Source organism: Crinia signifera, chromosome 5 (assembly GCF_055691185.1).
Source record: "Crinia signifera chromosome 5, ASM5569118v1, whole genome shotgun sequence".
Classification (NCBI taxonomy): domain Eukaryota; kingdom Metazoa; phylum Chordata; class Amphibia; order Anura; family Myobatrachidae; genus Crinia; species Crinia signifera.
The window spans coordinates 249,742,507-249,766,787 of NC_139221.1; the positions used below are offsets into that span (position 1 = coordinate 249,742,507).

Sequence of the window (24,281 nt, forward strand, 5' to 3'; positions counted from 1 at the left end):
AATAATGCAAAGTAAGCCACATGAGTGAAGGAAAAGAAATGCCTGCGATTACATTTCTCTCATTAATACTGGTTTAACAAGGCTGTTACACAAATAAAGTACACATGGCATCCAATCTGAGATCAGTCACATGAATGTTTAAATCGTGTCGATTTACATTTTCGCAGAGAACACTTAACACCGCTGAGTTTTTGCTTGTACAATCTGTGATTCTGGTACTTGTGTATTATAGCGGCGCCCCTGATGTGCATCGCGCGATGTTTATATCGCATTGCATGGCATGCGATGCGATTTTTGGCCCCTATGTGATGAAAGATCGTATAAGCACCATAAAGGGTGCTTTTAAGCACCCTAATGGGTGCTTACAATGTGAAATGCACCCCCACGCCACCCCCCCCCACTATAAATGTGAACCCGAAGCGTGGCGAGCGCAGCGAGCCCGCGAGAATAGAAAGTGTGGCGAGCACAGCGAGATACCTTCACAGGTATCGGAGTCCCCTCACGGGCTTCACAGGTATCCGCGTCCGCTCGCCACGCTTCGGGCTCGCCACACTTTCTATTCTTAACTCCACACCGACGTGGATAGTGGGGGTATGAAAAGGTCGGAGGACGCGTACCGCCGCCACTCGCCACGCTTCGGGTTCACGTTTATAGTGGGGGTGGCGTGGGGGTGCATTTCACATTGTAAGCACCCATTAGGGTGCTTATACAATGTTTAATCGCGTCGCATCGTATGGCATTGTATGCCATGTACAATGTCATACAAATTTAAAATTGTATGACATTGTACAGCATCGCACACCATCGTATGCCTTATGGTATGCGATGCGATGGGCGCTGCCAAAATACACAAGTACCGTGATTCTTTATTAGAACTGACACGTAGTATAGGAATCAACTGTTGAACTGATTTGGTAATACACCAGTAATTACAGCTTGCTGCTTATCGGCGACCGAGGTGGCCATAGATTCCATCCTGCAGCCTGCATACAAATCTAGGTACCTTTACCATCATAGGTCATATGATTTGACTGCTACCTTCACTAAATGGAATTAACGTGGACAGTTATTGACTAACCTGCTAATCCCAGCTGCTGCAGTATCAGCTACCGCTGCTTAGTTTGCTGAAGGAAAGCTCTACATACACAAAGGTTATACAGCTAGTTAATTGCAGACATGGTTTTTTTTCCTACCTACAGTCACACTGACCAGTGATTTCATTTTCTGCCACTGGGTTTAGAGTAAAAATCTTTTAAGTAGGAGACCTGTGAGGGCCTTCTAGAATAAAGACTGATTCCTGACTGCTACTGTTTAATGTATGCATTACATTTGAGTTGTATTTTTCAAAGTAGCCAATTCCAAGAGTTGCATGAATGGCAGCAAATTTATAACTGTTACTTGATCTTTATGACTGGTCACTAGGTATAAAATGCTGCCAGCATGGGAAACATTTATACCTATACTGAATGCTAACCCAGGAAGCCAAACATATAAAGCCCAATACACACAGGGCAATGGGAACACCGTGCTGAGCTATGTATTTAAGAACACATTACTGACACCCATGCAATGCACCAGCGTTGTGTGCCGAGCGATCAGTGTTCTCTGCTGAGTTTTTATTATTATTTACAACTACAAGTAACTAGAGGTCTGACGTGTAATGTTTTCTGTATCCTCATTTCTAGTCAGCCCCGAGCAGGTAGACTGCTGCTTCCCCTCAAGGCCCTTATCCTGCACCTTATATCAGCCATAGTGCCCCAACCTCATGTGTATGATGGCGGAGCTGGTGTAAACATTGTCAAACACAAAGATGCGCAGTGTGATCAGATTTCTGCATCTAAGGAGCACATCAGCAATGGAATTCATTGTCAACTTCCCGAGGTGTATGTTGATAACCTCATGTCACGTAAACAAGAACTATACCACACAGAAGCTCACAATGGCAAAGCAAATTAAGCATAAGAGGCTGTGCAAAGTTACTACTAGTCCAAGTGACAGTCCAAAACCAGATGATGGGCAGAATGGGGTTGATTCCCACCATGGCCCTAACTGTGCGGAGTGTGTATATTCTACCCGTGCTTGCGTGGGTTTACTCCGGGTACTCCAGTTTGACCCACAATCCAAAAATATACTGGTAGGTTAATTGGCTCCCAAGAAAATTAACCCAAGAGTGCATGTGTGCGTGTGTACCAGTAGTAGCGAATTTAATTGTAAGCTCCACTGGGGCAGGGTATGATGTGAATGTTCAAATATTCTCTGTGAAGTGCTGCGGAATATGTGTGGGAGCGCTAAGAAATGTAATAAATAATAAATAGTAAAAAACATGGGAAACAGCGTTAAGTGTTGAACAACAGGTTTGTTCCATCACAAATGGTAAAATGTCAACATATGACAGCTAGACTGATAAAATGATGTACATATCTCAGCAATTAATGTGTACAGGAGTCCATATAGATGCAAGGAGATTGCTATGGCAATGCTACAGAACTAAACATCTTCACGGAATGGTTACAGGAAAATCTGTGACAGAAAACCTATTTGTAAAAGCTCTATAAATATAGTCAAAGATGTTCTTTCCCAACCACGGTGGCGGAATTCTTGGAATTGGTACATACAGTACAGGTGAGTTCAATGGAAGAGATATCAATACATATATACAGATACTTCATACCAAACATTGATTATTTCACTAGAATGACATGTTAATTTTATCAAATAAAGACTACAAAAGATCAGTAGTAATGCAAAGGACAACATTTACTAAGAATATGACTACATCTCATTCATTTTTTAGATACGACTGGCATCGTTAGTGTATTTGCATTTGGTAGTAGTATTTTTTTCCCCAAATTTACTAACCGGTCGTATTTTTACAATTCGTATTTTTCCATGGCGTATTTGTACGTGTTTGTGTGTGTGTGGGAGTGTGAGCGGTAAGAGAGGAGGGTGTTCTTTGTCTTATTATTTTTCAGTGTGTTGCTTGTTCTTGTGTGTGCAATGTCTGCGCTTGATAGTGAGAGCAGTCAAGTGGGGAAGGAGCAGACATACTCTGGTGCCCAGTGGCAAGAAGCTCACCAATGTGGAGGAGAAATGCCCTGGTGAGGGTTATCCACCAGTACCTCCGGCAGCTCTTCAGGCCTGAGGAGTAAGACGTAAAGCAGTCATGTGGAGTAAGACTGTCAGCCATTAGCGTGGAGGGGAGTATCAGACAGTCAATTGCAAGAAGCAATTTCATCAAGTGGCTCGTCAAGAAGATGGCTGAGGAGGCAAAGCAGCAGCACATTCCTGGGGAAACTACACTAGCCAGAGTATTTGCAAACATCTTACACCAGAGAACAATGTAGGACAAATAATGGATCAATATAAAGTGGTAACTTTTATACTTCGACTTTGGATGCTCACAGGGGATGTTGCTATGGACAACCAACGGGACAGAGTATATGATATTGTAGATTTTTGCCATGTTTTCTCGAAAACAGTAGGATTGTTTGGCCTTATGAACATCCCATGTGAAATGTTACTTACAAGTTGTTGTTTTTCTTGCATCATATAAACACTTTAGAAAACTATATTTAAAACACAAAATGGTTTTGATTGTCAACAATGAAGGTAGCCTGTATCAAGTGATGCGTAAGCTGCCAGCTACACTCTGTACTCTATCTGTTGGCAATGGTACTAATTCCAATGCGGGAGCACTGTCTTCTCCATCCTCAATAACGGCCAGGAGTTTATGTAGACACAGCGCATTAACGTCCTGTTGCATGATGTTGCTCCAGTTTAATGCAATCATACGGACAGAGAATGTAGGTACGATGAAACCTTAAGATCTGTATAAGCACATCATCTGCCGATGAGGAACGAGGGATACGCAGCCTCAGAGGAACATGCAGAAGCTGTTGCTGATGTTCTGGTTCATGACACCGGCGTCTTCTTCGATGCACGTGTCAAGACATCGGGTAGCCTACAGCCCACAATGAAAACTTTTCAATGCACAGTATACAGTATAAGTACCCATCTTTGTTTGTAACAAGCAGAGAAGTGTGTTTGTGTGCTTAATGGGCTTTTATAAAGGCACACATTTGTTCATTGGAATAGCTGTGGGCTAATATCGAAGTAATTTCAAATGTGAAAATATTGAAAATGTGAAATACGCCTGGAAATCATGGAGTATTTTTCAGTCATATTATTTTACGATTTGCACTGGTTTACACCTCGACCTATGCTAAAAGCTGCCACCATGAACAAGTACTTGTGGACAGAGCAATATGTACAGAATTGTGCTTCCGCAGTTGCGCTAAAAGATAAAACACACAGATGGAGGTGTGGTCTGGAAGAAAGCATTATGGTGCATTGCGTATGTACATATCCGCAAGGAGAAAAGGGACAAACTAGATTACAAATTCAGACGAATCTTGGGTAATAATTACTGAGCTAGCATCAAAAGAACAGGACAGGTCACACACCATTAAATGAACAGCTAGGACACTGCTATGGTAATACAGTGTTCATCTTCCATCCAGTTGTGTCTATAAACAGTTAAACAGTCCTTGTTTTAGGTTCGGATTATGCAGAGGAATGAAACTCCAGCGCAATGTAACAGATGCATCTGTGCCATCTTGTTTAGCAATGCACAAAGAAAGAAAAGGGAGAGGAGTTGGGTCTAGTCCCATTTGTGTGGTCATTATAGAAGCACAAAATCCACCTTTCAACAGTTAGTTTACACAGTATGAATAGGATCAGGCTGCCCGTCCTGTATACCAAAAACATAAAATTGTCCCCAACTGTAACATTACTCTATATGATAACAGAGGGAACAGTTGATCGATATGATGCCGATTTAGATGTTATTCACAAACTAATATATCAGGGGAAAGCAATCTTGTGCAACCCATATGTTGGTCAATGTCATCAACAAAGGGTGATGCAGTTCACCAACACTGAAGGAAGTGAAGGTTGCTGACCCCTGTTGTATATGTTGCAAGTCAGTCACACATGCACACAGAGAAACAGAGACACGTTACCCAGGAGTCTCCACCCCATATTTCCCAGATTCGCACTCTGGAGTTATGAGCTCGGCGTGCCTTGTCAGAGAAATGTGAGCGCTATACCGAGAGAACATAAAGGTTTAGCATCTCAGTAGCATAAAGTTCTAGTCAGTGATCTATATGAAGTCATCTGAAAAAAGGTGTGGTCTTCCTCAACTAACAGAATAAAGGGATACATCACAAATACAGCACAGAATAAAAAAAACAATAACAGCAAAGTGTATATAAAGACACCATAGGGGGACCTGAGATTCTAACCGTTTTAGTCTGACCCAACAGTAACCAGACAGTCAGTATTCAATGTTACGAGTGTCGGAAAGTCTGCTGACTAACAAAAATGGACGCAGATTGACAAAAAACGGACGTGAATTCGACCATTCATGGCAGTTTCCAACAAGTCGGATCGGACAGCCTTCAATGCCATTGTTGATGACAGAATTGAACAGGCAAGTGCAGATATTTAGAGTGTCGATATTTCCCCTGGAAAAATTGTTGCAGATTAAATACCCCTTATACTGTGTCAAACGTTTGATTTAAAAAAAAAAAAAAAAAAAAGTGTAAAGGGGCTTTATGCTGTGTACACACTGATACAATCTGCATAAGATCCAGATAAGATTTTGACTATATAGTCAAAATCTTATCTGGATCTCATGCAGATTGTATGGGTTTTATCCCAAGCGATCCAGATGCGTTCAAGATGCGCGCTCCCATATCTTAACCAGAAAGTCTTGGCTGCCCTGTCTATATAGTGCAGATCTGCACTATATAGTCTAAATTGAATGCAGATAGTGTAAATTGTATGCAGATAGTGTAAATTGTAATCGCATCTGGATCTTATGCAGATTGTACTAGTGTGTACACAGCATTAGACCTATAATCATCATTAAGGCACATACAGATGACTACAGGTATACCTGAAATGCAAAAAACATATTTAAAAAGGAAATCCATGACTAGCAGGCTTTCGGAAATACTGTGCAAAAAGCACAAACTGACTCCAAATCATACATAAAACATTGACTGTAATAGTCAGACAAATGAGAACTAATTGCCTGATGTGTGCTGATGGTAACTGCATTTTAGGTTAGACAAACACATAAATATGCATGTTACATTGCTGTATATACATATCCAGAATTAAGTAGTCTCTCATCAAGCATAATTTGTGCTTTTGTAAAAAAGCAAAAGCATTACCATGGAGAAGGTGCACATTAACTTATCATTTGTCAACAATCAAGTTCTTAATAAAAAAGGGAAAGCTGAGGAGGAGCAGGATCCTACCTAGGAATGAAATCTAATTAAACCATCTAGGAGTTGGTGTCACATTTGAAACCAGAAGCCTATTCTGCTGAACGGGAGAAGATTATTTGGTACTTGTTTCCTAGCACAGCGCCACCGATATTTATTGTGTGTGTGTTCGGTGAAATCTCATCGGGACAATTTGTGCGTGAAACGATGCTTGCGATGCGCATTTTTGTTATTGGCCTTTGAATCGGCACTCCTGAAGTTTGTGATGTCCGTGCTCGTTGTGCTCCTTCACAAACCACTTGTACGCATATTTGCTTCTTCCTCCGGACTCATGTGAAGTTTGCATCACTGGTCACCGTGTAGCGTAATAATCAATTTCTGTATGCCTCATTCTCATTTGTCTGGTTGTTATAGTCCTTTGCAGTCAGGCAGCTATTTTCCTTGTATATTTCAAGTTATCTTCCCCCAAAAATGGTGATCATTGTTTGCCATAATAGGCCAATTTTTTTTTTAAATAAAACCGTTAAATTTGATTCGTTGTGTCATCTGATTTATTTTAATGTAGTGCTGTAAGTAAATGTTGGTAATATAGAGTGTTTAAATTGTAATGAGGTAAATAATAGTAGTATAGAGTGTTAAAAATGTAATTGATTGTCATGTATAGTGTTGGTTTATCCACGTTGTAGCACTTTTTCATACCGTGGGCAGTGTTGGTTTGAAAAAAAAAAGTCCTACAACACGCATTTTTAACAGTCCCATGTCATAGGTGCGTTAGAGAGTTAAAAATGTAATTGATTGTCATGTATATTGTTGGTTTATCCGCGTTGTAGCACTTTTTCATACCGTGGGTAGTGTTGGTTTGAAAAAGTGCTACCACGCGTTTTGACGCTCCCATGGCATGGGTGCGTTTACATTGAAATCTCACTTCACATTACATAACATATGTTACTACATTGGGTGACATATGTTACTTTGTGAAATTTCAAGTGAAACCACCCATATCATAGTACATTGCTATGGGAGATTTCACTGTAAGCACCCATCTCATATCATGACATGGGTGCTTGTACAATGAAAAATCGCGTCGGTCGCATCGCACAGATTGTACACCACTTTACAGTGTACGCGATGGCATACAATGCCACTGATATTTATTCAGTGTACAATCATTGCGTCGCGGATTGAACAATAGTAAACACTGTATGCGATGGCATACAATTTAAACATTGTAGAGCGTCGCGTCCATCGCATGGCATCGCGCCCCTTATAGTGCACTAAATAAGGTACACGATCACATGCGATGGGCGACGTGCTAGGAAACAAGTAACGATAATTTAATACCCTACCGGTACCATTTTCTTTTTTATAATAACATTGGCTATAAACATGGTTATTTCTGTAAGTAAAGACTCTGAAAACATTGGCACATTTACCATGTAAAATCTGTTTAACATTAAATAAAACATGTGAAATTATCTGTCCAGATAGCAATATTGCGGTGACCAGAACAATATACATGCACAAAGGACAATACACACATAACTACTAGCAAAGGTTACTTTCAGTCAGGATAAAGTCTTTGCAATGGGGCAAACAGATGAAGAAAACATAAAAACTGATAAAGATTTCCAGATATTAAAAGTTACCTTTCCATGCCATCCTAAGGATAATGTGGACTAAACTTTCCAAAAATGTCTTTATTATATCAGTAACGCATTGACGTGCTTAAGTGGTGAAACGTGCATAAAAAGGAACAGCTCTTTTTAAGTGTTGTAATGTGTAAGATAAACATTCTGAGCAAGCCCCCCCCCCCCCCTCCCCCATTAAACAGAGCTTACCTTGCTAGTGGATGCTTTATAAGTGGTCTTCAACTTCTGTGACAGTTGACTGGTGCTATGACTAGCTGCAAAAGGCAAAAACAAGTGAAGATTATACCCAGGCAATGTAAAGTGTTCTGCATGACAAATATAGGGATCTCAGATAACATGGCTGTATGGCTATAAAACGTTTTGCCATGGCAAATTAATAGCCCAGTGTAATTGCAATTGAATCATCATAACCCAATCTAAATTGAAGTATTGCTCAGATTTATACAGTATATCCAGTTACAATCTTGAATGTTGGAAAAGCAAACTGCCTTTATATGTAATATGCACATATTGTAATATTTAGGAGTCCTAAGTTTCCTAGAAGAACACAAATATCTTCTCATATAAATGGAAAGCTATAAAAAAGCAATGTTACATCAATTCATAAAAACAGCTTTTACCACTAAGATCCCATGGATCGGCATTCTTAATCCCCGTAGACACAAGGCGACTTCAGCCCTGCGTTGAGCGATGTATGCTGACCAGTGTTCTCTGGTGAGACCACTGGCAATCTTACTAGACTACACACAGTCAATATCAAGTCAGGTGATGACGATGCGCAGGACCTCGCATGGCTGTCTCTCGGAGGCGGGTGCTTAATTTATAAGTGTTCTAGACAGATTGCTTAGAAGAAGTGGGGCTAACATCGCCCCCGGTGTCTGTCCCTCAAGTCATGTGCATTACACTAGGTAGAGTGGGATCATGGCATTACTGCACACTACAGAATACATTCAATGTCACTGCAGTTTTGTATGTCTGACAGCAAGGTTTGTTTTATTTCACAGTCATTTACCTTTTGCTTTCATTTGACCTTTACTTAATTCAGCTCCATCAATTGTCTGCCCTTCTACTGCCAGACGTTCATTCAAGGTGTCTATTTCACGTCGCACTTTAACAGAACAAAAATAGCAGTTACAATAAAAACTACGTGCATACTGCTCAATCTGAGAACTAGAACCATATCTGCAGCCACATTTTTAAAGTACAAAATCAGAAAGATCTCCATTCTAAGTGGGACGATGCTCTGTTAAAAATGCATTGAAAATGCCAATTAAATTGGACGGGCTCTGCCAGCTGAATACAGAACTGCTAATGAACAAGTATTTAACGCAATTAATTGTTAAGGGCCAGGAATCTGTGTGCGAGATGAAGGGCACATAAAAGAAGTAAAACCCATGTAATACAGCCAAGGTGATCCAGACAGATTTTCATTTTTCAAATAGTTCTAAAACATAGGATTTACCAGTATACTCCAAAAGTGTACCTCTATAACTACAAGCAACTAATTATAAAATGTGTGAACACAAAGTATAATACTGGCTTACTGGCTATAATACCTGATGCTACAAATAAAGAAAGGGGAGGTGCAACGTAGTAGAATAAGCTTTTCCAAAGCAGAGAGTAAATGGTTTTTCAGAGCACAGCAGCTGCTAACAGCTTTGTGGGATATATTACAGAGAAAACATTAATCCTCTTCATTTTATTTACATTTCTAACCTCTGAGTGGCTGTGTCTCTCACTGCCAGCCAGGGGAAAATATTTAAAGCTACACTGGACATATACTTGCAGCTCTTAAGATTTACAATCGTAAAATAAGAACTCATGATTTAAGTTTTGACTGTTTATTCATGGGAATGTAGCCAATGAATTCTCTTGGGATCAGCAGTCCCTAGTAAACACACAGGACTTGTTTTTAGCACAAAGAGGCTATGTAGAGGTGAACACAATCACAATTTGCTGTCTATTTCTCATCTGCAATGCGCAAATAAATAATTCTGATGCATTTGGTACTTGTTTCCTAGCACGACGCCAGCGCTAAAAATTGTATCCATCGGGACCCCTAAAAATCGCGCCGATCGCATCGCATGCAACCCAATCGCATGCGATGGACGAGATTTTTACATTGGAATCAATGTAAAATGGTCCCCGAGACCCGATTTTACATTAGCCCCAATGTTAAATGGGCCCCAGACCCCAAATTTTATTGTTTCCCAACCCTGATGGGTCAAATCCCCCCCCCCCCCCCATTGTTAACGCCACCCCATGATTAACGCCAACCCGAAGCGTGGCGGGCGCAGCGAGCCCACGAGGGGCGGCGGTACGCGTCCTCCGACCTTTTCATACCCCACTATCCACGTCGGCGTAGAGTTGATTTTATATAGTGTGGCGAGTGCAGCGAGCCACCGAGCCCAAAGCACGGCGAGCCCCGCGAGGGGACGCGCATTACTTCACAGACATTACGCGTCCGCTCACCACGCTTCGGGCTCGGTGGCTCGCTGCGCTCCCCACACTATATAAAATCAGCTCCACGCCGACGTGGATAGTGGGGGTATGAAAAGGTCGGAGGACGCGTACCGCTGCGCTCGCCACGCTTCGGGTTGGCATTCATTAAATCCAGTGCACATGCTTAAACTTATGTATACAACAAACATCTAGAAACCAAGCTTATGACTTCAAGCGAATTCCAGGCGTCCCTTGCACCCCTGCTGCCTAGCACAAAGCAGCGTGAGACACAGAAGCCAAGAGGTAAGAAGGGGACGGACCCCACTAGCAAGCCCGGGCCCAGGTAATAATACCCGCTCCCATTTGCTCGCTGGCCCTGCTCTAAAGTTGTGGCAACTCTCCAAATCTAACCCATGAAGAAAAACATTCTATTAACATTACACTGAGGGGTAGATTTATCAATATTGCCCTAAGGTTCCTTATGGGCGCAGGTTCGCTTCACCAGTTTATCGTGGTGAAGCTCCCCTGCAATTCGCCCAAATTTATCAATAGAGTGGGCTTCGTTATGGGAGTGCGTTATCCCCTGCTGCCGGGGATACGCTGCCTCCCATAACGTTTCCTGCGCTGCCGTCCGCCTAAGTTATCTGTGCATGCGCCGGATACTTTTTCTCGCAATACGAACTCGGCGCATGCGCAGTTTTCCATGTTAGGTGCCGCTTGTTGGTCTCCGGTGGCTTCAAATTAAAACTGCGCATGCGCCAGGAAATGTTCCCAGGGGATGCTGTGTACCCGGCACATGCGCAGTTTTAATTTGAAGCCGCCGGAGACCAACAAGCGGCACCTAACTTCTTACACAAGAGACCCACAGCGCCAGAAAATTCTGGCGATGTGAACAGGAGCAGAAAGAAGAAGCGCTCGGCCAGCGGCTGGCTTCAAAAATAAGGTATGAGCCTGGAGCTCATGCACAGACGTTAGCCCTCCACCCCCATACCGCCACACGATAATCTCCCGCATCACAGATTTCATACATCAGGGGAAGCGCTATCCCCTGCTTCAGCGCAGGCGGATAGCGCATATGCCCCACTTCACCACATCATAAATCTACCCCTCAATGAGGAACACTGCTCAGATGGCTTACCATTTACCTTGTGTTAAAATTTACATTGTTTTGAAATGTTTAGATTACTGGCATTATTAGAAGCATGGTACTGTAATACAGAACGACTTTAGCTTTGCTCGGTCAAGTATAGTTTATTATAATTAACAAGTTTCTGATTGGCTGCTATGCATTAAGCCTATAAATGTATTGAAACAGGACATTGTGCTTATTTCATTGCTAATCAGCATCATTCAATACTACCACTCCTTTTGACCTATACTAAAAAGGTATAAAATATATGAATTTCTCCACACTTTACAAAGCATTAGGCAAGTCCTCTGTATGTAGCCTGGCTCTACTGCACAGCGCGGGAGCTATAATTACATTCCCACACTAAAGCCATCGGGGAACACAATACTGAGTGGTCATGGCAGCATGAGGGCAGGAGTATGAAATAACCCCAGATTACTAAAACTTTATTTCTCCAAAAAAGGATCATAAATGATAAAATTGTGCCATAAAGAATTTATTAGTGGTTATTTCACTATGCATTATATATTAGTAATACTTCCCAAAATGTTTTTTTTTTCTCTATACATTTATTAATGTGCTAGAATTTCCAGACCGTTAACTAGAAGTGTCCTGCAAGTACTTACATTCCAAGTTCTCAATGTAGAGGTTCTCAAATTCTCTTTCTATTTGCCCAAAAAGGTCTACGAGTGTATTTCGCACTGATGATGGCAGCTTGGAATCCTATGTAGAAATAAAAAGTAAAAATAAATAAATAAAAAAAAAAAAAAAAACCACACAACTCCAGCCAACAGAGGGCATGCTAAATAGTGCTTGTAAGGATAGCAGACTCTAGGCCAGGAGTGTGCAAACTTTTTGCGACAAGGGCCAGATTTGGTGAAGTGTAAATGTGTGGGGGCCGACCATTCACACTGACATTCTTTGAATCATTAATCACATCAGAATGGTCCCCCACTCTGCCCCCATTCACTCGGTCCCCCAGCCTGCCCCCTTCTCTTAATGTCCATCAGTGCCTCCATTCATTGTATTTCCCCAAGCCTGACCCTCCTTCACTGTATGACTCACATTCTCTGTATGACCCCACCCTGCCCCCATTCACTGTATGTCCCCCATGTCCCCCAGCCTGCCCCTGCTCCCCCTTCTCTGAATGGCCATCACTGCCTCTATTCACTGTATGTCCCCCAGACTGACCCTCCTTCAATGTATGTCCCCCACTCTGTATGTTTCCCAGTCCCTTGTGTGAGCCAGAGGAAGGAGAGGCAAAGCAGGCGCTGCAAGGACAGAAGATGCTTGGGCTCCCGCTGCTGCCCTCCTCCACTCTGCATGTTACGGGAGCAAGCTTCCCCCTTGCTGCCCCCCTCCCCAAACACTGCTGTCAATGTGATTGTGGAGTAGGGTGATCTATACAATTACAGCAGCAGGGGTAGGACGCCAAACACATCTCACTGTGGCGGCCGGCACCTCCTCACTGCTGCAGACAGCAAGGAAAAGGCACGCTCACCGGGGCCCAACCTTTAGTGAACTGTGCTGTGCTTCCCACATCTGATGCTCTGCCCGCTTCCAGCTGAATGCCGCTTGAAATTACAGCACGGGCCGCATTTGGCCCCCGGGCCTGACTTTGGACATGCCTGCTCTAGACCCATTCACACTGGGCGACTGAGCTGACAGCCACTAAAAACAGCCTGTTTGAGCGGCTTTCAGCTCAAAGTTGCCCAGTGTGTATGCCCCGGCGATGAGCGCTGCTGCGCGCTCCCGCATCATCGCTGGGAAAGCCGCTCATCTGCTGGTTATACCAGCAGATGAGCGGCGTTGAGGACGGCTTTGCATAGCTCTGCGCTATGCAAAGCCGTCCTCCCCCCTCCGTCAGCACCGGGCAGGGGGAAAGCCGCTCAGTGTGTATGCACTAAGCAGCTTTCCCCGCAGCGGTGATTGACATTATCGCTGTCCATACACGCTGGGCATAGTCGCCCAGTGTGTATGGACCTTTAGAGTAAAACTGAAATTATGGTATTTTATTATGTGTAGTGATTAATGTACTTTTTAGTACATCTGTAGCCTATGTCCATCTTGTGTATGTCTCTATTCCCTGTGTGTGTGTCTCTATTCCCTGTGTGTGTGTGTGTGTGTGTGTGTGTGTGTGTGTGTGTGTGTGTGTGTGTGTGTGTGTGTGTGTGTGTATATATATCAGGACATTACCCAATTACCTTGTGATTGTTCCTTCTATTTGCACTTCTTTGTGCCTTCCTGAACTCTAACAGACAATGCGGAGCCTGACACAGCAGGTGGGCAGCAGGACATTGACAGCTGTAGAATGAAGGAGGGATAGACCTGATGCTTGAACCTACCAATCAGGAAGTTGGGCAAACTCCACTGGTGTTTCAAGCACCGTGGGAATTCAGAAGGTCTTAAAATCACTTGCACAGCCCAGCTCGGCATGTTAGTCGCGATCCTAGGCTAAGAGGTCATACTCTGCCTAGGTGTTTTGTGGAACGCATCATCTGCCCTGGGTGGGCCCAACTATACTCCTGTGTGGAGTGTCCGGTGCTGTGTGGACTTTATACAGGTTTCCTGCACTATCACGGCTGTGTGAAATATGTGATAGGGTTGCGGTGGGGATCCCTGTGGAATTCGGAGGACTAATCTGCTATCACCGCTGTGTGGATAAGCGATAGTTTTGCTCTGTGGAATTGGTTTGGAACTGTGACGCTACAAGGACTGCTACCTGGATATCGTTTCTATGCTATGCTATTGTTCCCGTTTATTATCCATTTGTGTGTGCTGTGGAAAATAAACCGTCATTTTGGTTTCATCTGCTCGGTGACTGAATGATTGGGGAACCCGTATCATCACAGTGCTTTCAATGTGTCACTTTGTAAAAAAAAAAAAAAAAAAAAAAAAAAAAAAAAAGACTTGTAATAGAAGTATTCAGTAAAAAATTGGCAAATTTTTTGCTTAACCATAGATTAAGGTTCATCTATGGTGCAGCATATTCCGTAGTGCTTTACAATTGGAAGCTACAGTAACAAAACCGAACTGGGTAAGGAGAAAAAGATAGAAAGGCCATTCTCACAATCCGTATCGAAGCTGGCATTGATACAGAAGGGTAGGTGCCCTCTATTGCATAATAGTCCAGCCAGATTGTAAATAGATGAAGAGCAGGGGTTGAGGAGAGAATACTGTACATTGTTGGAGGATGGCTAAAAGCCAACACTACACAATCAAGAGGCAAATGTGATAAAAATAGCCTTCATATAGCTGTAAACATTAAGCAAAAAATTACAGACAAGCCCTCAAACCATGAAATAAGTTCTCATTATCAATGAGACAAAGAAAAAAGTGGCAGCTACAGCCATTCTAACTTGAAAGAAATTCCTGTAATTCTGGAGTCATTGGGCTTATTCAATTGTCGTATCACACCCAATCTCCTGACCAAAGAGACTAGAGACCGCATGACGAACGTGCACACTAACGGGCATGCCGCAAAAAAGTTCAGTTTGAGCATTCAAATAGATGATTTATTGCAGGTTTCCTCTTGCCACCCCCGGATTCTGGTACAACTGAAATGCCAGCACCAGCAGCCAGAAGCGCCTAAATGGAGCTACATTTAAATAGCTCCATTGGGCTCCCTCTAGTGGCTGCCGGGGGCGCAAACAAATACGGTCCATTATCTCAGACTTTGAGACTAATGTACAATTGGCTTCCTATCGAATGTAAGGGGTTTTTTTTGTCTCTGGCCTCAGCCACTGGTCTAGCTTATCTCTGGGTACAAATACTGACTACATACAGAACATTCTACCAGGATAACAAAATAAAATCAGATTATATATTTGTAAAAAAAAAAAAAGAAAAAGAAAAGGAGACTAAAATGCAAAAAAAAAAAAAAAAAAGATTAATGTTTTACCATTGTGTAATATCTCTATATAGTATAAAGACATCAGTACGTGGGTGTCTCTTTAGGGAGTAATACCACTACATGGATTTTGATGCATTTACCATTCTATAGAGCAGGGGTGGGGTACCTCCGGCCCTCCAGCTGTTGTTGAACTACACATCCCAGCATGCCCTGCAACAGTTTAAAGGGGGGTATTTATCGTGAGGGTCACGGCAGTAGAGCTTGCTCGACCGCCGTGACCCAGTCCCGTTCTCGGTCAGCTCGACCGAGAACATGCAGATGGGATTCAATGTCCCGCTTGCCGGGGAGCGAGAAGGGGACGTGGCCGCGAGTTGCAGCCGGGAAGAGGCAAGCTCGTCACTTCCCGGATGTTCTCGGCACAACGTCGGGGAAGACATCATTGAACAGGGCCAGGCGGGCATCTCCCCGACGGGAGGTGCTCGCCGGAGATTGAATATCCCCCTTAGTATGGTCAAATAGAAAAACTGTAGCAGGGCATGCTGGGTTATTCAGTTCAAAGGGATGCAAGGATTTGGTAATGTGATCAGAAGCAGCAGGACAGGTGCAACCTAGCTCATAATAAGCTCTCCTTAATTTAGGAGATCTATAACTTGCCAACGCTTTCAACGGCCATTAGACATACAGTACACTGCCCATATAAGGAGGAAGCACAGCAGGAAATGGATTATGATGCTGTGTTTAAACATGCACTAATGTACTGTAGCAGTTAAAGTAGATGTCCATTGAAAGATCAATATCTTGTCTGGATCACTATTACCTTAAGGTTAATCAATCTGAAGTGATTCATTGGCAAGAAGTATATTTAATGGCTTATGCAAGTAGCAGTTACACATTGGTGTTTATTTATATACCAGCTACATATAATATGCAGCGCACATGCATGCATTACATACATACATAAAAGCTGGGTATATTCAACACAATTATTAGGCTGATCAGCCCGATAATCGTAAACGGTGTACGCATGGGTGAGGCAGACATGTTAGCAGATATATAATCTCAAATGCTTCTAAAATAAATCTGACACCCATTGATGACCTCTCAGATGGCGAAACCATTTCAGATGCATACACAAACAGTCTAATGGGGGGTATTCAATCCCAGGTTACGACTGTCAATCCGTCCTCACAGCCGTGTCCCTGGCCCGTTTGCGTTTTGCTCGACCGCAAATCGACAGGCAGGATTCAATCTCCCGCCTGCCGATCGGCGAATAGGGGGCATGTCCACTTAAACAGACGTGGATTTTTGAGATTCGACCGTGATTGCGACAATTCATGGCCGTTATCGGCAAAACTGTCCCGTTCTGTCCGTCACCACCTTAGCCGCAAATAAGACCAAAAGGTCAGCATCATCCAGAAACTCTCCTTCTTGCCAAGAAAAATTTTAACCTAAAACTTGCAGTTGGGCGAGGAACCTGAGACTTCATTCAATATCACAAACCTCTCACTAAAGAAAATAAGCACAATGTCTGCCCTGCCTTTTCTCTTCATCAGCTTCAAATTGAGGTCGCTGTCTGACTTTTTTTCTGATTCCGCTACCAGACCATTCAAACAATAGATATTCATACCCGCAGAGATATTCACATACCTCCTGGCCAAAGTGGTCCCAACCAGTTTGGAAAGCTGCTGATGCCATAATGACAGTCAAACAACTCCACTCAAGTCAAACTCTAGATCAGCGAAGAGTGGATTCCATCTGTGCAACTACTTCGCTTCTGATGGTGGCAGCAGTCTTTACATCATCACCAATATTTGCATTTCAAACAGTGCTCCCTCCGCTATATATAATCATCTCATCACGGCCATGGGTTTCTCTACTAAGAAATATCACCAGCACTCCAGCAGCTGTCTGGCAATTGTAAGAGCCACTGAATATTCTGCAGCTACAGAAGTAAGTCAATAAAATTGTTACAAGTTTAATTGAAAAATCCAAAACTCTTCTGGTGTCGGAAACGACCAGGGTAAAAAAGTACCTGTAAAAGCCAGATGTAATCAAATACATTAACACAAAAAAAAATCTGTTGTATTTAAGCCTTATGTTTAAATCACTTTTCAGATACGTGCACAAGTCTGGGAATGAGTTACAAATATCTGCTACTAGCTAGAACTTGCCAAGCATTAACATACTGTAAAAGGAAATGGAGACTCTGGACATACTGTAAGACAAGAAGGGTTATAAAGTCTCAACATGTAAATCAAGCAGATTATACTAAATTGATGTGTGAAAACACAACAACCCGTTACTAATTTATTCCTTTAACTCTAATGCTGCTTTCAGACCACAAAACTGGCTTTGACCCTGTATTTTAAAACGTTTTAAAAACCGGGTCTGCCAGCTAACAACCCCTTTCATACCGCATCTATTAAACGGTATATTACCGTTTAAATGGCGTTTTTTTGTACATAATCCTGTTTCAGGGAACCCGTGCAGGAGCTTATGTATATGGGGTTCCCCAAACAGTGTTCCCTGTCGGTGTTCTCTGTGACAGTTTGCAGTGTGCAGTGTTCCCCTATCCCTCCAACACTCTACACCAGCCTCAGCACTGGCAAGGGTTACTGGCAGCGTCTCTCTGGAGCACGGTGTGCTCAGTGGGCACTGCAGCACTGCTGCTCTCATGTGGCTGTTCCCCATCCATCCCAGTGGACCACTCCACTCCTTACCTCCCGCTAGGTGCTCGCCTCCTGCCCGCAGAGACTTGTTGCTCGCACCGCCCCCAGGTGCCGTACTCAGGAGGCTGCTGCTGGCTGGAGCACGTACGGGAGAGGTGGAGCGGCGATGCAGGGCTCCGGATGTGTGCACTGATAGAGGGTTTGGCGCATCTCCCTGCCTGGCATGACGCGTTGGAACAGCGTCTCCCCTGTGCCCGCACCCCCAGCGACCTGACCCCGGCGGCGGTGCCCAAGCGCAGGTGACTCTGCCCAGTGACATGGATTGCAAAGTGTCCGGGAGCTGGGGCAGCGGCACCGCCTCCTCCTAATAATCACTCTCCTCCTCGGGCTCACAGACTCTGTCGGAGGGGGGCATGAAGGCGAATTCTGTGGGGAGCAGCACCGACTGTGACTGGAGGGATGCGCCAAGGGGGAGAGCAGAAGAGAAGACAGCGGTGCAGAGGGGAACCGGAGAGAGGACAGCGGTGCAAAGGGGAGCAGAATGAGGAAGAAGACGACGAGGAGGTGAAACAAGTACTTTTACCGTTTCAGACCCTTTGAGACACCAAAAAAACGGGTCTGAAACGGGTAGGACCCTGCTTTTTTACCGTTTCCAAAAACCGGTATTTTGGAAACGGTAAAATCACTCTGCACCTTTCAGACCGCACACATTACCGTTTTGAAACTGTTAAAAAACGGCGGTCTGAAAGGGGCATTAAAAGGAAATGCTCGCAGTACATCTGCGATGAACAGGAAGGCACACTCATTTTACAATCCTTTTCAGGGAGAATATTTTTGCAGCCCAGAGCTTGGGTTGTGTTTGTATATAGTGTAATAAACATTTTATTGTGTGAAACATGACTTATGTAGTATTAAGCGCCACTTCAACTGTGTTTTTCTGTCTAATACCCCTTTTACACCAAAAACCCTGGTCGGACCCTGGTCTTGAAACGCTGGAGTTTCCAGGGTCTGACCCTGCTTTATACCCCATTTACACAGCACTTCGACCTGGGCCTGCACCATTTACACTGAACCTGGGTCAGCCCTGCCTTTCCTTGTGGATGTCGTTAAAAATGCTTGCTCGTTGCCAAGGGGGGTGAAATTGCTTGTTGCCAGGAGGCAACACATACATACATATGGAGGGGGAAGCCCCTGGGTGCTGGGAGTCCCTAGTACTAGTTCCCATGCACCGGAGGGACCCCCGCCACTGACTGTCCATTCGCCACAGGAGGAGGTACAGCAGCAGCGGCACACATCATCCCCTCTGGCTCAGACCTCAGGCTGACAGGTACCCCCCCCCCCCCACAACCTCCCCTCAGCAGCCGCAGGGACCCCCCTCCTCCCGCAGCACCTGGGACAGCTTCCCCAGCGCTGCACGCGGTGGACCCGCAGCGGGACCCTTTACACGGGTCCTATTTGGGTTCTACCCAGGTCAGGACCTGGGTAGAGGACCCGTGTAAATGGACACGGATATACCCCATTTACACCGCCAATGATCCGGGTCTGACCCGCTGCTGACCCAGATTTTTCGGCGGTATAATTTTTGAGGTTGGCATACCTCTATCATAAAGGCTGCTGGGTACATAATCTGGCCCATCAGTCTCTGTGGCGCCTGAATAATTCTACTATATCCAGAACTTGGGTTGGGGCTGATAGTCCGCAATATGCAATGACCTAGTGCATGGTATCTCAAACCCGGTGCTCATGAAACCTTAACAGTGCATGTTTTCCAGATCACCTAGCTGGAGCACTGTTGTAAAACCAAGCTGGGTACACACACCTAAAGATTTGTCTTGTGGGAACATAAAACTGGTAATATATGGCAGGATATGACAATCATTTGCTCCCAAACACTGGGAAATTGATTAAAATGATTGCTTGGTGTTAAATCAAGTGGATTTAACCAATTTGTCTGAATGACCATTGTCTTTTTTTTAAGTGTTTTTGGAGCAAATGTTTGCTTTTCATATGCTCCCATCAGAAAGATTGGGCAGATAAATCTTTAGGTGTGTACCCAGCTTAAAACATACATCTACAGGTGGTAATAATTATTCCTGAGATGTGCAGTGCGCAGATTTTTGAAATTTTTCCTATTCAATTGAAAAAAAAAAATAAGACACTTTCTCTGAAAATTGTAATAAAAAAAATGTGTGTACAATGTCGGCAGTGGGGATCAAGCATTGGCAAGTTCATATAAATTTGTGGATGCCAATAAACGACAATATGGGGGGGGGGGGCATGCTGCACAGCTATAATTTTCTATCCAAAATACTTCATTTCATTGTAGCGTTTGTTGTATTTAGATGCCTAGAAGCTGTATTCATATATGTCCTGGTATACCACCCAACAAATGACAATGCGACTGCTATAGTCCCTCAGCACAACAAGTACAACTATTTGAATCCTGATTGACATAATACCCATCCAACGCCGGCCGGCACACGGGAGTCTGCACCTTGCATCTGGTCCCTTAATATCAAGGTACTCCGGTAGCTACACCACAAACCAGCATTCCAGTGTAACTGCGACTGGAATGGCCATATACTGAAACAATACCAATTATTGGCTCATTACTTTTTAATTTTTTCTTTTTTACATTTTTTTTGCTGTATCGGCCAGTACATAATTATATACTTCTTAAATGTTATTGTCATGTATATTTACTGTATTTAATATAAATGTTATTGATATTACATTCTACTGTACTTGTTGTTCCTAGCGCTATCATCACTTGTTCCTATTCTGTTCACTGGGAATGGTAATACCGCCTAGCCAGCAGCTGGACCACCACACACTTAGGGTTGGCTTAGCGCTCACTTTTTGTTTTTGTTGCTGTCTAAGTATTTGAAGGATTTGGTGTACTGTACCTGTAAAGTGATGACTTTCAATTTGAATTTCCTGTATGATGGGTGACATGTAAAAGTGATCCTCAAGGATCGCTAGTCTGTTAACTGTTATGAGTAGGGCCCTCCTTCCTCACCCTACCTCACCAGAGCTCCTGCCCTGTTCTTCCCTTCCTTTACTTCATCTTCAGTCTCCTCGACAATTTCGACACCTACTTCAGAACTGATGGTGATTTTAGTTCTACCAGCTATACCCTATTTATGTAGTATTTTATCAACACACCCTGTACATTACCTTGTAATTTGTTTGCTATGTACGGCGCTGCGGACACTTTGTGGCGCTTATAAAAACTACAACTACGGGTTCTGGGGAAAAGGCGGCAATTTCAATGCATTGTGCCAGGTCTGCCGACATAACTAATGTGGACGGGCCCTCCCCCTGATGTTTGTTGGGGGCATGCCTGACACCTGGGCTTCCCCCAAGCACTCAGGACAGCGGTGGCAGGGACAGACTGGCCTAAGCAGGGCATGTTTTGCCCTTCTAAAAAGTGGGCAAGACGCAGTGCCCTGCTAAAACAGCAGAGAGTGAACACTGGCATTTCTTCTAATTAACCTTCCTCTTAATAGTTAAGAACATGCTATAGAAAAATCAGTGACACTAAACAATTGGAGAGAATAGCCAAGTTGCTCATAGGAGCTGTCTGGCAACGCAGATGTTAAGAATGGACTGTGTTTGAACTTATACAGACGACAACCAGGTACCAGGAATGACTGTGGAATGCCTCTAAAAGTCATTCGTAAAGCACAGAAAGAAAGAAAAATAAAGGGAGCTACATGTTTAGTGAAAGGGAACAATGCTTCTCAGAAAGTGAAAGCCTTTACTCAATGCAAACATCACATTACCAAGGTGATTTGAGCCCAAAGGGATCTATTAAACCACAACATTCAAATAGTACAGGTCCTGACGTAAGCGCACCTCAGACAATTCCCTTTTCATCACGGTGCTTCTCCGGCATCTCATTCCACACAGCACACCAAGTATGGAGACAATTCGGATCCCGCAGTACAGGTGTCCTTAGCTTATTTACTAGAGTGGTGCTAGTTCCCGTGATAAGGTGTCAGGGGTGCACAATGTTTTCACACTGCTGTCACTACTGTGCGTAACACAGCACATTTATCTTCATAAAACTCACAAATAGTAGCAGAAAAATAGCATAAAGTTTGCAAAAAAAAAGGCATAATACTAAAAAAAAAAAAAATTGCATCAACAAGGGAAAATGTAACAAAGCTTAAATACAGATCAACATTTGTTGTCTCTACAAGCTGAATTGTCCGAAACGTGGAAAAAGTATGTAAAATATAACATTATTTTCCATGTGTAGCTGCATTGTTAGTCTGTATAAACCCCAACACTGATTAGTCTTCTGCTAACGCTGCGCTCCTATCTGTGCCATTTATGGTAACCACCAGCCACTGGGGATAGAGCTTCAGTACAGTATATCACTACAATGCTGCTCCCACTCCTGGGCAGTAATGTATAGTGCAGGAAAGCAGAGGGCCTGAAGAGGTTGAACATTAGTTTAGATAGGTTTGCAGGTCGCGTCTCCCTTATCCGTGTATTACAGAAACCAAAATCTTCCGAAAACCATGTTTTTTCAGAATATGGGGGTATGCAATCTGGGATCACAGCCGTGATCCTGGCCCGTTTGCGGTCACATAGACCACATAACGACAGACAGTATTCAATGTCCCATTTGCCGTTGGGCGCAAAGGGGGCGTAGCTGCGAAAACTGCAGTGGATTGTCGATCTGCGGCCCGGATAATGACAATCCACAGCCGTTATCGGCAGAACGGGCCCGACAGCTTCTGAAGTTGGGCCCGTTCTGCCGTGATCCCGCATCAATGCTGTCGTGAATGACAGCATTTAATAGGGAGCAGTCGCTATTTCCCACGTCTTAAATAGCGGCGGCACATTGCATTCCCCCCTTATATTTTTTTTCTGTTTCGTTTTTTTCCCGCCCCCTTTTTTCATATTTACCTCGTCCCCCGATGTCCACAGAAGCCTCCGGGATCCTCTTCAGCTGCATCTCCAGTCCCAACGGTGCATTGCGCGAGCACGCCGGTGACGTCAACAGCTCAATGCACCCTTGGGACCAGAGATACCACTAAAGAGGATCCTGAAGGCAGCCGTGGACACCGTTGACTTCGGGGCACCACCAGGGAACCAGGTAAGTATGAAAAAAATTGTATTCCAAAATCCGGAAAAAAAAAATCCCTTATACAAATTGATTGTGGTCCAGAGCATTTCGCATAAGGGATACTCAACCTGTAGTAGATTTTATTCTTTTTTTTTTTTTTTTTTACGATGTATATTTTTATTAACACAGGATAGAGTAGAAATCAGATCAGTAAAAAGCTATACAACAAAATACATACACAGAAACTATGTTGCAGAATAGCAGAAATAAAAGATATCTATTTTATCTTGTCTAATGCTGTGTACACATGGTACAATTTGCCATTAGATCTTGACTATATAGTCAAAAATCGGGATCGCATAGACATCGAATGGAGATAGAACATGTTTTTAAGCTTTCTATCCTGATTCGATGCGTATGCGTGCTCCCGATCTGCTGAAATCGAAAAAGCCAAATAGACAGGCAGCAATGACTATATAGTGCAGATTGAATGTAAAGAGCACAAATTGTATGTAAATAGCACTTGAGCTAGCAAACATTGCATTACCCTCGTACTGAGTCATGCATATTATAATATTTACCATTAGCTTATTTAAGAATATTTGACAGACAGTACAAAACATGCATACTGCTATAAAGGTAACAAAATCTGGCCCAATTTGAGCCATCCAAGCCTTCGCCAAAGCAAAAAAATTTATAAATTGTAGCTTACATTTGTTTAATATTTGTGATTATTAGCCCCTAATGCACATAAGTTGGGTGAAAGCATTGTAAGAAGAATTCCAGTTCCAGTGGATTTTAACAGAAAAGTTTAAGCACCTGGAATTTCCATTTAAAAAAAAAAAAAAAAAACCCCTGCTGAACTATCATCCTGCACCCACAACCTAATATCAACTAGTACAGGTCAACGGAGCTGCATAATACATTTTAAATGCGCAATCCCACTATGTGCCCAAGGTTTAGTAAGGGTAACATAGTAGTCCATCGAGTTCAACCTATCTAGCTTGATCCTATTGGCCCATGTCAGTGAGAACGACATACTACTGAGGTTTCTAAAAACCGATGCCTGGATATTTATTAGTGACTGACCTGAAGCTGTAAGTGGGATCTTGCAACAGGATCTGTATTGTTTTTTTTCCAATGGTACATAATCCGAGGAAACATTA

At 43.3% G+C, this 24,281-nt stretch overlaps 1 protein-coding gene across 3 annotated transcripts in view; it reads right to left on the reverse strand.

The window, feature by feature from the left end:
* Positions 1-24,281, reverse strand: part of WDR37 (WD repeat domain 37) — a 98,783-nt gene that overhangs the window by 70,818 nt on the left and 3,684 nt on the right. For all 3 annotated transcript variants that reach the window (XM_083188802.1, XM_083188803.1, XM_083188800.1), the window contains exons 3-5: positions 12,140-12,236; positions 8,955-9,050; positions 8,132-8,196 (exon numbers count right to left, since the gene is read on the reverse strand). In XM_083188802.1, the coding sequence (XP_083044928.1) occupies positions 8,132-8,196; positions 8,955-9,050; positions 12,140-12,236 (258 nt within the window). The remainder of the gene's footprint in view (positions 1-8,131; positions 8,197-8,954; positions 9,051-12,139; positions 12,237-24,281) is intronic.